General features: G+C 40.7%; 1 protein-coding gene across 1 annotated transcript in view; it reads left to right on the forward strand.

The window, feature by feature from the left end:
• Positions 1 to 282: 282 nt before the first annotated feature.
• Positions 283 to 17,684, forward strand: part of Blos2 (biogenesis of lysosome-related organelles complex 1 subunit 2) — a 54,321-nt gene continuing 36,919 nt past the window's right edge. Inside the window, exons 1-2 of the mRNA XM_067143380.2 lie at positions 283 to 517; positions 17,303 to 17,433. Coding sequence (XP_066999481.1) covers positions 469 to 517; positions 17,303 to 17,433 — 180 coding nt within the window. The 5' untranslated portion in view covers positions 283 to 468. The remainder of the gene's footprint in view (positions 518 to 17,302; positions 17,434 to 17,684) is intronic.

A 17,684-nucleotide genomic window follows, 5' to 3' on the forward strand; every position in this document is an offset into this window, starting at 1 on the left:
AAATTCCGCGTTGGTGAATAGACGAATAGAGGCGGGTATGCTGGGGAGTACGGCCACGCGCTGCCGGTGTTAACCGAGTTTACCCGAGTATTGTCGAGTTGCAGTTATTTCAGTAACTGGATATATCTTGTAACCGTTACAAGCGCGTACTCGTTACGTTATTTACCAGCCATCACTAGTCAGGGGTACCAAGCAACGAGGTAGAGTAATTTAGGGAGTTTCTAAAGTTTCATGCTATGTGGCTACACTGCAAGTTGAATAGTATTATCAAATACAGTAGAGACTGTATTTGGTATTATATACGACCCGTAAAGATTTTCTGCATTATAATTCTTGATATCGGCGTATTTTCCTCAGATGATGTGTTGGGTTTGTAGCTATTCGAAGTGACATAGTTACGAGTAGATTTGTGTGATTAAAATACAAATAAGTCGGTTAGTTTGTATCAAACTTCGTACCTCGATCATAATGGCAGATGACAATGACAGTGATGGTGTTACAGATTCTCCAAAAAAAGGTAATACACATATTTAAAAAAATAGTTTTGTACGAGCCTCTTTACTAATGTTCCTATTACGACTATACTGCTCAGTGTTGAATCTATTGGGTACCGTTATCCCCTCCGCTGATCACTAAATTCCCTCCCGGTTCCAAATCCGTTAATATGCCTTGTTTACATATTTTGTACAAGGTTCGGTTAGAAAATAACCAGTGTGGCAACTCTGATTTAGTACGTATAGCCTAAATAGTAAGGGGCATTTTTTAATTTTTTTTTTTTTGCTAGTGGCTTTACGTCGCACCGACACAGATAGGTCTTATGGCGACGGTGGGATTGGAAAGGCCTAGGGGCCGAATTCATAGACAGAGTTGGAAGGAAGAGGTCATGGCCGTAATTAAGGTACAGCCCCAGCATTTGCGTGGTGTGAAATGGGAAACCACGGAAAACCATTTTCAGAGCTGACGACAGTGGGATTCGAACCCACTATCTCCCGGATGCAAGCTCACAGCCGCGCGCCCCTAACCGCACGGCCAACTCGCCCGGTTTACCAAAAATATATATATTGTATTGCGCGTAATGTGCAAGTTAAACAAAAATTTCTACACAGCATCACTTCTGTTCGTCACAGTCGGATCATTCTGTACAGAACTTTTTCAGGGGTATTTTTCTCTCTTTACATTCCATTATGTGTTAACCTCCACATTGCTTTCCGCACAAAATACATAATCCTCACTTGGTGAGTGGTGTCCCTTCGGGGTGCAGAACTTAAAATGAAATGCATTCACCTTAGTTTTGATTGTTAGGTACTGCAAATTGTAGTTCGCTTCGTTCCATTCATCTTTGGTCATGTTTGCCGTGCGTGAAAAATCTGTCAAAATTTCTGATATCTACCTTTGATGCTCACTGAGTTATCTTTGATATGTTGGTGTTGATGGTAAAGTGAAACTTCAGCGAGCTCGATAGCTGCAGTCGCTGAAGTGCGGCCAGTATCCACTATTCGTGAGATAGTGGGTTTGAACCCCACTGTTGACAGCCCTGAAGATGGTTTTCCGTGGTTTCTCATTTTCACATCAGGCAAATGCTGGTGCTGTACGTTAATTAAGGCCACGGCTGCTTCCTCCCCATTTCTAGCCCTTTCCTGTCCCATCGCTGCCATAAGACCTATGTGTGTTGGTGCGACATAAACCAACATGTAAAAAGAAATAGAACTTTTATTGTATTTCCTCTACTGACAATATTTTTCCTGGTTAGTTCATATGCCAGTCGGGACATGGTAAATATGGATAGACACAGTACAGTACCCTCTTTAGAAATGTACTTTTTTCCACATCCTTCAGATCGCTTATTGTTAGGTGTGTGTAGATGTTATTAATGCCTTATGTTATTACCAGAACTATTTTGGCTCTGAATAGTTTTAGCACTTTATAGAGATATTTTGCAAAACTTTGATGTCATTTGTGACTTTTATTACCAAACCAAACCCCATGGCACTACAGCCCTTGAAGAGCCTTGGCCTACCAAGCGACTGCTGCTCAGCCCGAAGGCCTGCAGATTACGAGGTGTGATGTGGTCAGCACGACGAATCCTCTCGGCCGTTATTCTTAGCTTTCTAGACCGGGGCCGCCATCTCACTGTCAGATAGCTCTTCAATTCTAAACACATAGGCTGAGTGGACCTCGAACCAGCCCTCAGATCCAGGTAAAAATCCCTGACTGGGCCGGGAGTCGAACCCGGGGCCTCCGGGTAAGAGGCAGTGACAGTGGAGTGGCGTGCGCCACCTAGCGGTGGCTCCAGTTACTAAACCTTGAGTAAAGCTTACTGTAGTTTCACCAACTAATAATTTGATGGCGATAACGCTGTGCATTAACGGTTTTGCTGGACTTCAAGCGTTCATAATACACAATACTGCTCTGGTTCCACCAGACACAAAGCATAGTCTTCTTGCCAAAGCAATTTGACCTTGGTGTTGAAGGACCAGCTTCGCCAGGTGACAGCCACGATGTTCTGTGCTTCAGGTTTTCAGAATAAATCTGTTTTTTGTCACCAGTCACAATTCGGTACAGAAATGATTTTCTTTTGTGGCTTTGAAGCAGCATTTCACAAGTGACTTCGCGACTTTCCATTTTCTGTTCTCTGAAATCGTATGGGACCCATTTACCGAGTTTACTGATCTCCCCTATTGCTCGTAAACATGTGCTGATTGTTTCTTGTGTCACATTTAATGCTTGTGCCAATTGCTGTTGAGTTTGAGTTGGGTCATCATCCAGTAACGCCTGCAGTTGCTCGTCTTTGCATTTTTGTAGTCTGCCAGATCGCGCACTGTCGTTCACAGTGATATCGCCACATTTAAATTGTCAAAACCATGTTTCACATATTCTAATTGATGGAGAACGATGACTTTCCACAGTCTTTTCCTTGTGATTAAATAAGAAAAGCAATGCGTGCCGCAAATGTTCTTTTTTAGGCACGGACATTGACATGATCACTGAATGATGCAACACAGATGCTAGTGTTTGGAGGACTCGACTTGTGTGTGTTAGTAGGTTAATGACAGACGAACAAACTGACGTGTCAAATTCATATGCTGCGTACTGTTCGCTGGCGCCGTCTCTTAGTGAAACCGGAAAAGATTTACGCATACACCTCGTATTCCTGCTATTACTCTCTCTTTGATGTGTGCTGTGAAGCTGAATCCTTATACCTGCTGTGTGATCTCCAGGTATTTGATTTGTTTACTTTACTAGGTAGATGTCCATCTAAGTATATGACGTCTCTTGCCGCCTGTCTTTCTCCTCTCTTAAAGGTCATTTTCGCTGTCTAGTTCCTGTTCAGACTTAGGTCGTTGGGTTTAGCTCATTCTATCAACCGACCGAATGCTGTCTGCAAAGATGTGATTGACGTAGGCACTAGCGCCATGTCGTCTGCATACATACCCATACATTATTATACCTTCTGTCTTTTTTTTTTTTTTTACTGGTACTTGTTTAACGTCACACTAACACATTAAAGATTTTTGGCGATGGCAGGATGGGAAAGGTCTAGGATTGGGAAGGTAATGGCCATGGCCTTAATTAGTTACAACCCCAGCATTTGCCTGGTGTGAAAATGAGAAACTGTGGAAAACTATCTTCAGGGCCGCTGATGGTGGGATTCAAAACCATTGTCTCTTGAATGCAAGCTCACAGCTGCGCAACCCTAACTGCACGGCTAACTCGCTCGGTTTCTGTCTCTTTGAACTATACTATGTTGTGCGGCCATGTTGAATATAAAGAGGCTTAGTGGATCCACCTGCAGGACTCCTGTAGTCTGCTCGATTGGATCTGAAATAATGACTGAATAGTCTGTTTGCTGTTATATTTCGTACAATCGTAACATTGGGCCATCTTTTCCTATTAGGTTCGCAAACTTTGATATGTATCATAAGTTAAGAAGGTCATGTTTTATCCGTATTGATATGTATTCAGGAGAATAGTTACGAGGTTATCAACCTTTCAGTACATTAAAAGTAGGCCTACCGGGCAAATTGGCAGTGCTGTTAGGGGCGCGCGGCTGTGAGCTTGAATCCGGGAGATAGTGGGTTCGAATCCCACTGTCGGTAGCACTGAAGATGGTTTTCCATGGTTTCCCCATTTTCACGCCAGGCAAATGCTGGGGCTGTACCTTAATTAAGGCCATGGATGCTTCCTTCCAACTCCTAGGCCTTTCCTATTCCACTGTTGCCATAAGACCTATCTGTGTCGGTGTGACGTAAAGTCACTAGCAAATACACTAAAAGTAAAATGGCAATTTTACAATTTAATGGACCGGTTTCAACCCAACCAGGGGTCAGTCTCAACCTTATAATTATAAACATCAGCAAGTTATACACTGTATGTAGGCGACACTCATTAAAATCCCCTCCATCCCCTCCACTAGAAGCTCAGCGAGCAGTTCAGCACCATCTTGAGTAGTGTCCTTCAGATGGCTGACACTTTGACACTTGGGGAATACGGACGTAGGTCACTTAAACATTTTCCTACATTGACACTGTCAGGAGGATGCTGTTGAACCTAATCCTCCAGTTGACCTACAATTTACATTTTAAAAATAGGACAATACCATATATTCTGTGGTACTCCTTTATAACTGCTGATGACTTCTAATCAACCACATAACTTTGTCCAACATTTTTAAACAGAATTTAAGAAGCTAAAGTGTTAACATTGTGTAAACTGGTACTATCAACAATTGGGACACACACAAGGAACAAATGTGAACTGAGTGACACACTTCAGACTTCCAGTCTGACAGAATTTGTTTACAAGGGGACAATTTACCAAAGCTTTCATTTGAATCCTACATTTGGTGGTGTAAGTGTCTTTTGTATTGTCATATATTTTAATGTGTGTTTTTATGTCTTGTGATAATGCATACTGTAAGAGATTTTAATGAGTATACATACATTGTAAACTTTCCAATGTTTAGAATTATAAGGCTGAGGATGACCCCTGGTTGGATTGAAATGGGTCCCTTAAATTTGAGATGATTTAAAAATCACTTTGCCATTTTATTTGTAGTGTATTGAAAGGTGAACACCCTCCATACCTATTCTCCATCTTTGATATGACCTGAGATCGGGTGATTGTGTTGAAGGCTTTTGAATAATCTATAAACACAACATGTAAATTCCCTTTACTTATTCTGATTGCTTTGTTGATGTTGCCCTGGAAGCATTTCACAATTTGTGTTCGTGAGCAGTTTTTTCTGAAACCACATTGCTCATGAGGGATATTAAGGGAAAATTTTGAAATGCTTAATTGTATTGTTTTTTTACTGTTAGTAGGCCTATTATAATTTGTGCATATGACACTTGCATCCCCCCCTCTCCCTTTTAAGCTTGGTATCATTCTTGGAGGTTGGTGGCTGGATTCAACCCTGATACTGCTATAATGGAGTTAAAAGACCACAGATACAGTAGGTTGAAAATTGAGTTTACATATGAGTGGAAGTTTAACCCGGCAGTGGATGCGGGTGACATTTTTCCCTCACCTTTGTAACTTGAAACATGCTATATAAATATTTGTTTCATAATTTAATTAGCGGATGCAAGCTCACAGCTGCGTGCCCCTAACCGCATGGCCAACACGCCTGATATAATTGCTTTCAAAAAATGCTCCCATTACCCTTTTATCAGCCATATGGTATTGCCTAATCATTCTACTTTTACAACATTCCTTCTTAACACGTTTATTTTTAACTCTGACAAAGACAGCTTCAGTTGCCCTATAGAGTTCATCTGGTTTTATCAGCACCTCGTCTAGAATATTTTCCCCTGTAGTTGGTTCCATCACTTTCTGTTTCAGCTGTCCTTCCCATAATAACTTATTCACCATTTGTTGGTCATTCTTTCTGTATTTCATATTCCCTTCCCAGTTAACATTTGACAAGTGCAGATCACTCGCTGCAGTAACGTTCTTTTCTGTGTTGTTCCCCACATAGCTGATTATCTCATCAAATAATTCTGCATCAGCACCAGCCTTGCTAGGTGTATACATGCCAAAGACATCAAGTTGCCTATTGTTTTTAGAGATGAGTCTTACACCTATAGTTTCATGTTCCTCATCCTTAACTTTTTGTAGCTTACAAATTCTTCTTTTACCAGTATAAATACTCCCCCTCCTATCATTCCTAACCTGCCCGACTCATTGGCTGAACGGTCAGCGTACTGGCCTTCGGTTCAGAGGGTCCTGGGTTCGATTCCCGGCCGGGTCGGGGATTTTAACCTTAATTGGTTAATTCCAATGGCACGGGGGCTGGGTGTATGTGTTGTCTTCATCATCATTTCATCCTCATCACGACGTGCAGGTCGCCTGCGGGAGTCAAATAGAAAGACCTGCACCTGGCGAGCCGAACCCGTCCTGGGATATCCCGGCACTAAAAGCCATACGACATTTCATTTCATTTTTCATTCCTAACCTGTATCTACGATAAACAGTCCAGTTCCTTGAAAACATTTCTGCATCCATATCACTTCTCAGCCATGATTCAATTCCTACTACAATATGTGGTAAATATATATCTGTCAAATTACTTAATTCTATTCCCTTTTTTTTTTTTTTTTTTTTTTTACAGTACTTGTAAAATTTAACACTAATAATTTTATGTCATTCTCACATGACTTCATGCTTCCTATACTGTCATCACCACTGTCTGGTCCACCCAGTTTCCCTGAATGTACCTCCCTATAACTCTTCCAAACAAACTTCCTAACATATGTACCCTTGTGATTTGAAGGCCATCTGAGCGTAGATCCCTATCTTCTACTCACCCATTAGGATCTACAAATCTCACTCCCAATTTTCCACATACCCATTCCATAGTCTCATTTAAATTCCCAATTACCCTCTATTCAGTAAGTATCCCTCCTACACAGATGTAGGGATAGGGACCCTAGAAACTAATAGTCCTGGACAAACTTTTCTTCTCACCTCAGATGTTTTGGAGACTTTTTAACCGCACTCAGATATGCAAACTGTTCAGTAAATGCATGTGCTTAATATGACCTAGTAGAATAAAACATGAGAACGTGCTCCTCTTCCTAACAGATACAGCACCTTACACAGTAAAGGCAGCAAAATTTATCTAATCATTTTACAATAAGATGTTGCATGTTACTTGTCTGACCCATGGTTTTCATCAAATTGTGAAAGAGGTCAGATCAACATTTTGAAAAGTAGATAAAATCTTTGCCAAAGTACTGTCCCAATCAATTTCAAAAATAAGGCACCTAATGTAGCTTTGCCCCCAGCACCAGTTTTAACACACTGGGGTACGTGGTTGACTGCATGTGCATATATTATTGTGACAATATGATAGATTTTCTGATCCTCAGATGGAAGGGAAGTTGGCTTGCATAAAATACTTTTTTTTTTTCATTTTTGCTAGAAAGCTTAACCTTCCTAGAAGAAAATGGCTTAGCATTGGACAAGTCAATAGAGTCAGTCAGGAATGCTGAAGATTGTTTACAAAGTGTCAAAGGTGAGATTGGAACACAGGCAGAAAATAACATTTGATTGGGATGAAGATAAAGGGTATCAGACAGTGTGTCAAATATACATTATTTTGTCAGGAGAAGACTTCAGAATTGATAGGTTTCTGAAGAGGGTTTAGCAGCCAGTGACATAGGTTAAAAAAGAAAAATGCTTCCATTACACTGGAGCCAATGACCTAGCTGTTAGGCCCCTTTAAACAACAAGCATCGTCTTCACCTTCTATTACATCCATGGAAGTAGAATGTTTTCTAAGTTTAAAACAGTATTAGATAACTGCTATTCCTTCACTTTTGATAACTTGGGCATATCTATGGTTGTGTATTGCAGTGCTAACTAAGGTACCCACTATGCCTGCCCAAGCACCAAAAATAAAATATAATGTTCCAATATCCTTATGATTAGTTGAAAAAAGTCATTGTTGTGGTAGGGCGGCTGAGATTATAGGCGGTAAACTGTAAATTTATTTAGGAGAATTTTCTCCCCTACCAGGCTTTATAGACTAAATTGAGTTGCTGAAGCTCAGCGCTATTCACATCGCCTTATGGCAGTCAACACTGTATCCTCTCGACTTTGTGTCTTCTCTGCACATGTGCCACGGTCCGGCCATGATGACAACATTATTTTAGAAGAAATACACTAATTCTACTAAGAATGTCTGTTTTACAATACAGTTATTCTAACCACATATATTGTTTAAGACCCCACTTTCCAGGTGTCACAAATATGGAGTGTCCTAGCTCAGGGTTATGAGTGAAGTCCACAGTGGTAGCTGTGGTGAAGAAGGTGGAATTCAGGACAGTGCAGCTGACAAAAATAGCATCCTAGTACTCAGTATTAGAAAGAGTAAATGATATTTGTCCATAACTATGGGCATATATCAGATTTAGCATCTGTTCTCCATGTTAGGAGCAGCCTTAATTCCTGCTGGCAGTAGCTCTTAAATGCTCAAACCAGGCTGTGGTGACAAGCCAGTCGGTAACTCCATTGCAACCCATGGATTGTGTTTCGAATAATGCTAGGGCGCCCCCAGAAGTGATGCTCATTGGCCTTGCCTGACCACTGTGACAAATGGACAAGGACAGAATCAGTTAAGGAAGCTATTCCAATGCAGACAACATTTATGCATTGCCACGCTCAGCATTGGGACTCTTACTGGATGCAGCCACAAACTTGCAGCAATGCTGAAAGAACAGAAAGTGGCCATTGTATTTGTTCAAGAAATGTGTTGGAAAGGCCTGAAATCTTGTGACATCATAGATCAGGGATGGCGAACCTATGCCACGCGTGTCACTAGGTGACACACGAACACGATTTCGGTGGCACGTCACATGAACATAATGTTTTTATATACGTTTTGTACTACAGACAATACGTATCTTAGAGTGTTCCACGTGTAAGAAATAAATATCGAAAATCTAAATACCAGTTCCATCCGGACGTTCAATATGGCAACACAGCTACACTGATATGGTACGTCCGAAAGTCAAGTGAGATAACAGTGTCGTTTTCTGGTGGTTTCGTATACGGACCTCGCAAACATGTTTTCGGTGTCGAAAAGAACAGAAACTTAAAAAAAAAGGTAGTGACTGGATTTTTCAAGAGCAGTGGACAAGGGAATTCGGACTGACAGAAAGAAGTGTTGCCTGTGTTCGCAAACAATTGTATACCTCAGATTTAATGTAAAGCGCCATTTCGAGACTAATCATTCAAAAGTTTGTTCCATGCCAAATGAAGAAAGAAGCGAGTTCGTGTCATAAAATATCGAATATTACACAAAACAAACTAGTTCTTTTGTATCATCTTTTCCGCCAAGGAATAATATCAGTGCAGCTGTTTCTATCTGTCTCACTGGATAGTACGACATGCATGGGATAATTGGGAATTTGGAAAGGAAGTCGCCGCGGGGGGGTTGTAGGGTGTAGCCATTCCTTAAAGGAAAATAACAAGTGGCACAGTCAACAGTTGAGAATAATAAACCAGAATTAAAATGGCACACTAGTTGGAAAAGGTTCGCCATCCCTGTCATAGATGATCTACCATGGTACATCCAACAGGAATGGTGTTGCTGTAATTGTTTGCGCCAGCCTGCTAGATTGAGTTGCTGAAGTTCAACGCTATTCACATCGCCTTATGGCAGTCAACACTATATCCTCTCGACTTTGTGTCTTCTCTGCACATGCGCCACAGTCCGGTCGTGATGACCCAGTTTGGAACATTTTTTGACAGGGACTAAAAAAAATCATATTTCAGCATGTCCTCAAGATGAGATTCCATTTCTCTGTGGAGATCTTAGTGGACATGGTGGTCACACCAAGGATGGTTATAGCTGCCATGGTGGGGTAATAGCTACAGTGTCCAAAAGGATCAAACTCAAATTTTGAATTTTGCTGAGGCAAATGACTTGATTATTGATAATATATTTTTCAAAAAGTGCATCAACCACCTCATCTCCACCCCCTTTGGGTGGAGGATGCAGACACCCACGGTATCGGCTGGCTGTCGTAAGAGGCAGCTAAAAGGGATCCCAGAGGCTCTCAACTTGGGAACATGGTTTGGCGACCACGGGCCCCTTAGCTGAGTCGTGGCATTGCTTCCACTTACTTGTGCCAGGATCCTCACTTTCATATATCCTGTCCGACCTCCCTTGGTCAACTCTTGTTCTTTTCCGACCCCGACGGTATTAGAGTATTCAAGGCCTAGGGAGTCTTTCATTTTCACACCCTTCGTGGCCCTTGCCTTTCTTAATCTGTTACTTCATTCTTTGAAGTGACAGATCCATCCTCTTTTCTTTTTTTTTTTTCTACCCCCTGTGGGTGGGGGACGCAGACGAATACACCCATGGTATTCCCTGCCTGCCGTAAGAGGCGACTAAAAGGGGCGACCAAGGGATGATCGAATTATAACCATGAGACTACTTGTAATTAGTACCGACCATGCTGAGTAGCTCAGACGGTTGAGACACTGGCCTCTGACCCCAACTTGGCAGGTTCGATCCTGGCTCAGTCCGGTGGTATTTGGAGGTGCTCAGATACGTCAGCCTCATGTCGGTAGATTTACGGGCACGTAAAAGAACTCCTGCGAGACAAAATTCCGGCACATCAGCGTCTCCGAAAACCGTAGAAGTAGTTAGTGGGACGTAAAGCACATGACATTATTATTGTAATTAGTACCACCACGTGGGGAACACCATGGGTCGCGTTTACTTGCATGTAGTACCACTATGTTAGGTACGAAATAGGTTTGTGATTATTAGCAACAGAGTAGACTGTCAGCTTTTACAGTACCACTACACCATGTCTCTGGCTTGCCTATGAATAGTACCCGTTATATGAGGAACACCACGGGATAGTACAAGTCCCTGTGGTTAATACACTTATGTGATAAACACCATAGGTTTGCGTTGCCTGTAAATGGCGCTGCAATGTGCAAAACACCATAGGTCTGTGTTACATGTGCGAATTTTATTACCTGTGAGTAGTGCCATCATGTGTGGAATACCACAAGTCTACGCTACTTTTGATTAGTACCGCAACATGACAAATACCAAGGTTTTACTTTCCTAGCGATAAGTACCATTTTGATTTTGGACCCCTTTAGACTACAAGCATTATTGATTCATTATTGTGCTATAGAAGCAGTCCATTGGTCAGTATTACTATTGTTTTATGTGAGTTTCTGTGAATGTGAAGCATTGCGGATCGGATCCACTAATTGTTTTAAATTCACAGCCATCCACTCACCCTACCCAGCCACCCGCCACCCACCTGCCACCCACCCGCCGTCCGTCCGTCCACTCACCCATTCCATCCCATCCATCCCACCAACCCATCCACCCACCCACTCGTCCGTCCATCCATCCATCCTGAATTCTGGTCATTGGAGGTTTTTGGACTTTTAATTTATTTCATTTTGTACCATTATGGGCTGATGACCTAGATGTTAGGCCACTTTAAATAACAAGCATCATCATCATCACTTCATCTCCTACACCAGTGGTGATTATAACAGCCAAATTGACTTGACGCCGTGATGTCAGACTAGTATCGGATGTGAATGTTATACCATCTGACTGTGTAGCCCCTCGAGGTAAGCTGCTTACGGCAGAATTAAGCAAACATCGTAGAGGTGGAGAGATAAATGTCCTATCCATAGCCAAATAAGGCCCCATTCACAATGCAAACGTAACCGTAAACTTAACGCCGTAACGTAACCGTAAAATTAACGTAACATTTGTGGTATTCACAATGGAGGACGTAACATTAACGTAAAGAGTACACAGCAGCCAATCAAAACACTGCCATGTTATTTAGTACGGAAGTCAGGTTTTGGGCTATCTCGCAGTTTTATATTTCAATACCTCGATGGAATCAAACAACGTGGTAGCGGAATTCATATTACTTCAAACATCTATTGCTTTGCTCCTGGGAGCTGTGTAGGCCTACGGTACCTGAAAAGGCAATCTAAACAACGGTGCAGAAAATGGGTTCATCCCTTGAATCAAAGAAGGTTATCTCAGGACAATTTCGGTAATCTACTGTAAGAAATGACCCTCATCAGTTCGTTTTGGACATGCGGATGAAACCTGAACTGTTTGCCTTTCTTACGATTTGCTTCCCCTTTTCTAATAAAAAGAAATGTAAGGTCTCCTTTACCGACATCTGTGACCCTATCTATCACACCCCGATGAGATGTTTGGATCTATTTGTTTGGATGATATCGTTTTCGTAAACTAGTAGTCCGTCATAATGTTAAGAAATATACAGGGACACTGTTTTATTTATGACAGGGATTGTGTCTCGTCCGTTTGCCAGCGCTCCGAGCTTGTCTCCCGCCATTTATTGTCAGATTTCATTACTACAGGATATTCATTTCCACCTATTATTTTTCGGTACAGCGTATTTGTAATTCTTTTTGCTTCTATCATACATAGCCTATACACAAAGATTATTTTGAAAGAGAATTACAAGTGTTTCGTCGAAAGAAGTCATTATATCGTGCACAACACACAATGTTTACCTCTGCTCTGATTGGCTGGTTCTTAAAGTTAACGTAAAATTAACCGCAAGAGCTTGGAGTTTGCAATTCCTTAATTGTACGGACTCGCAGTTAAGTTTACGTCGGCGCATTGTGAATGGATCCATTAGATAAGATGGCCGCTAACTTCTAAGTTAACGTTAATTTTAATTTTACGTTACGTTATGTTTGCATTGCGAATGGGGCTTAAGAGGCGAAGAAAGCTGTTGCTGAAGTGGTATATAACGCTAGACTTGAAGGAAGGAGAGAGAACTATCATCTGGCTGACCAAAGCTAGAATAATTCAGCACAGGATATTGAGCACTATTGTGTGCATAAAAGGCAAAAATGGTCAGTGATTATAGGACCAACAGGACAATCCTCAAACGTGTAGCAATACTTTAAAGAGATTTCCAACATTGAGTTCCTACATCCTCCTATTACAGAAGGTAATCCAGCAGCAGGTCCTATCTTACATATCATGTCAGGGTAAATCACCAGAGCCATCAGGAGTATGAAGAATTAAAAAGTGCCGGGACCAAATGACCTTCTGGCAGACTTCTGGAAGTTGCAGGAAATAAAACTTGCGATCAACTGACGAACTTTTTCAATGACATAGTTAACTCTGGCTCTGTTACCATTATTTGGGCTACAAGAATCACTGTGCCTATCTTTAAGCGAAAAGATGATTCAGCTGAATGTGCAAATTACTGGCTAATTCACCTCCTGTCGCACACAGTGAAGATCTTTGAGAGAATCCTTGATCAACGTCTGCATAACATCATAAGCATTGGTACCAACCAGTGTGGCTTCGTCAAGAGTGTTGGAACAACCGATGCAGTCTTTGCTGCTAGAATGCTCATGAGGAAAACAACCACCACTGCACATAGCTTCCTTGATCTTGAAAAGGCTTTAGACTGTGTTCCACATCATGGGATCTGGTATGCATTTTGTGATCATGGTGTACCAGAAATGTTTATAAACTGGATCAAGATCCTATATATGAACCCCACACGTCGTATACATTACACCGCCGGCATCTCGGAGAGCTTGCAAGTGAAATTCGGTGTACACCAAGGCTCTGCACTTTCCCATTGCTTTCTGTCCTTGTCATGGACACAGTCACATAGGACCTGCAAAGGAGTGTAGGGCCTACCTGGGACAATCTTATATACAGATGATGTCATACTTGCTGATACTACCAGAAGAGGATTGCAGCATTAATTTGAAGACTGGAACAGCCATCTCTCACAATACAGTCTTAGACTGAACACAAAGGAAAACTGAATACCTGGAAACTATCCCAGGCAACGGCTCCATCCAAGTTGATGGAGTGACATTAACGAAGTCTGTAAGCTTCAGGTATCTAGGATCTTGCCTACATGTTGATTTTAGGATATGTGACGAAGGACGAAGTAGGATAAAGGGAGCATGGATGAAATGGTGGGAAGTCACTGGTGTACTCTGCAACAGAATGATGCCACGACATCTGAAGTCCAAAATATACTGCATGTTAGTATGTCCTGTTGCTCTATATGGTGTTGAATATCAGTCAACTGACAAAGCTACGGAGCACCAATTGCACAACATGGAAATACGTATGCTCCGTTGGTCAATGGGCACCGCACTGATCACTGAGAAGGCACAAGATAAACGTCTCCAATGGTCTGGTTATATCTTGTGTGCCAATTTCACCCACTCCTTTGAAGTTAATGGACAATGTCCATTTGGACATCCAAAGCAGTGCTGACATGACACAGCTGCAGCATGACATGCTGCAGCTTAAGACTTCATGATGCCAAGATCATGCAAAATGGTGAGCCAAGAGTAAATCAGTGGATCCTGCACCAGTGGGAAAACGCTAGGAGGAGAAGAAGAAATTAATCATTTTTCCTAGTTCATTTTTCAAAATTTGAGTTTATTTTAAGATAATTTTTGGGGCAGTTTATAGGTAATTTTTGATAATTTTTAGCTCATCAACATCTGGGCCCTACATATTACAAAGCAGTATTTAATATAAATTAACTTGGATTGAGAAAACATACATAGTACAATATAAACACTATATAGAATGCAGGTACGAGACAAGTACATCATCGAAGGCTGTTTAATATAATAATAAACACATTATATTCTTAGTAACACTAAAAACAATGACTTATCTTTAAATTGTTAGGAGTCAAGATGACTCAGTCTGTCATACATGAACACAGTTAGAAAACAGTTCATGGTGTTAAAATATTTTGTGTCATAGGAACAGATTACTAGATGATAAAAGTTCCATTGAGATTTGATACTCAAAATTAAAAATCAATGTGAAGATCACGGTGTTCTAAAAGTGGAAATAAATCTTGAATTGGATTGTCATCTGAAGTTTATGGATGTTTGAGTGCGTATGTGTCTGGTTAAACAGGGCTTGCCTAGGTGGAATTTCTCGATATACTGGTTATGTAGTCTGACAACTCGTGTGGTCCATATATTGGTGGTATGTGAAATATTCTAAAAAGAAAAAAAGGTAAGAGATTTGTAGAAAATCCTAAGGTAGATGCAGTATTTACGGCGTCTGAGTACTTACTTCTCCGCCCTGTTTCTCTCTCTCTCTCTCGTCTGGCCGACTTGTGTGTGGTCCTGTGTGGGACTGCTGCTTGCTGTTAATTGTATGCTAGGAGCAGCATGTATCAGAGCAGAGGTGAGAGGAGTTGAGTAGAGGGGAGCAGAAGAATTAGAAGCATTAGAATTGTTTGTATTCTGAAAAGATTTTTATGATTTCTTTGAAGAGAATGTTATAAGGTTCAGAGATTACATTTTGGTTCTGTTAAGGTTACGTTTGTGATCAATGTTAATAAAAATACTTTCATATATGTTAAGGAGAGCGCCTTTATTAATTAGTTTTAGGATGGAAAGATCTTGTTCAATGTCGGAAAATGAATGATTACAGTCGGACATGTGACTACTCATGGCTGAGAATCTACCACATTTTTTGGCGTTAACATGCTCTAAATAACGAATAGAGAAACTGCGTCCCATCTCCCTGACATAACTAGCGGGCCAGTGGGTGCAAGTCATATTAATTATGTTGGACTATTAGGATTCTATAATGCTCTTTCAGATGAATTATACAGATCTTGTGACTGACCTAGATAGATTGAAGAGCCAGAATTTAATTTGGTTCTATATTGCCTATTACAAAAATGGATATTGGCAACTAGTTCCTCCTAATGTGTTTGAAATGGGGTAGAAATGAGACAACTTACAAGTAATTCAAAGTACACAAATGCATGTTTTAATAATATCAATAAATACCTGAACAGTCAGGGATTTTTCATGTTAATAAATGAGGCGCTGGCCTTCCGACTCCAACTTGGTAGGTTGGATCCTGGCTCAGTCTGGTGGTATTTGAAGGTGCTCAAATACGTCAGTCTCGTGTCGGTAGATTTATGTAAAATAACTCATGCAGTCAAAATTCTGGCACCTCGGCGTCTCTGAAAATCGTAAAAGTAGTTAGTGGGACATAAAGCAAATAACAATATTGCATGTTAATAAATGCTAAAATATGTAGATATCCACCACTGAGTTTTCAATAAATGCAAAAATATGTAGATATCCATCCAAGCTGAAGTTAACAATACCATCAGTGCCTTCAGCATCATCTGTAATATCAGGATCTTAAATGAGATGTTCATAAAAACTGTTGGAATCACCTGGTATGTGATGGATTATTGACTTGAGGTCTTGCAATTTTGGTATTGACACAGGTTTACCATTTGGCCATAAAGATACCAAGAGTGCTGTTAGGTCTAGAGAAGACTTAGGAGGGTGTGCAATGCATTTCTTGATGTCTGCTTCACCAAAGTTTTTTTTTTTTTTTGCTAGGGGCTTTACGTCGCGCCGACACAGATAGGTCTTATGGCGACGATGGGATAGGAAAGGCCTAGGAGTTGGAAGGAAGCGGCCGTGGCCTTAATTAAGGTACAGCCCCAGCATTTGCCTGGTGTGAAAAAGGGAAACCACGGAAAACCATTTTCAGGGCTGCCGATAGTGGGATTCGAACCTACTATCTCCCGGATGCAAGCTCACAGCCGCGCGCCTCTACGCGCACGGCCAACTCGCCCGGTACCAAAGTTTTCATCAAAGCTTTTGGTCATAAATATTGAATAAGGCTTATACTTTTTTAATTTTTATTTGTTGCAAATGCAATTATAGTAATTCATTTTTCCTCTTCATTCATAAAGTAATATTATAATACTCTTATTTTAAGTAGAAACATGGTAAGTTCAACAAAACACTGCAATATAGGTTCTGAATTTGGTGGCTGGTTCTCATCCTACTAGAGGGCTGCACATTTATTTTGCATAACACACTACATACATGCAGACCCACATTGTAATCAAAATCCAAAAATCTGAAAAATGATGGTTGGTTCTATATTGCATTACTGCATACAATTTATATTTGATAATGATGAGGATGGATTTAGGGAATGGTTGTTAGAATGATTACCTCTCCCGAACTCTGTACAAATGTTTGGTATTATTAAAAATTATACAGATGTCCAGAACATCTGCTACTGTAATATTCCTATAATCCTTCAAAACATTGTGCATTTCTTTGTTTTTCTAGTGTTGTTAGAATATTCATTACTGCATGAATGATGTTTCCCTAGGTAATAATCTAAATTGCCTTTCCGTCTTCCCCTATCATTCTGAAAGAATTGTGTTGGGTGCAGGCAAGAATTTTGTTTAATTACTGTTTTTTACAGGGCCAACTTTGTCTACAAGCACTAGCAGCTTTGAAGCCCTTGATCCCCACGATCCAAATTTAAGTCGTTTAGCCACCACAATGTTCCAAAAGACTGCAGATTATCTCTATGGTGAATTAACAACCACTCAAGTAAGTGAAAGATATGAAGTTCTCGAGTTTTAAGATAATCAGTCTCATTGACATTAAAACAGTGCCTTGTCTTTAAGAACTTAATAATTATGTTTTCTGTTTTAACATTTTGTACAAGTTCAGGCAGTTTTTATTCAATACATATTTTGGTTGATTATGCCCGTACATAATATTCTCAAAGAAGGAAGATGACATGATGTTGTTGTTATAACAACAAGCAGTAACAGTCCAGAAAATTTGAACTTCAGCAG

This window comes from Anabrus simplex, chromosome 1 (genome assembly GCF_040414725.1).
Source record: "Anabrus simplex isolate iqAnaSimp1 chromosome 1, ASM4041472v1, whole genome shotgun sequence".
NCBI lineage: Eukaryota > Metazoa > Arthropoda > Insecta > Orthoptera > Tettigoniidae > Anabrus > Anabrus simplex.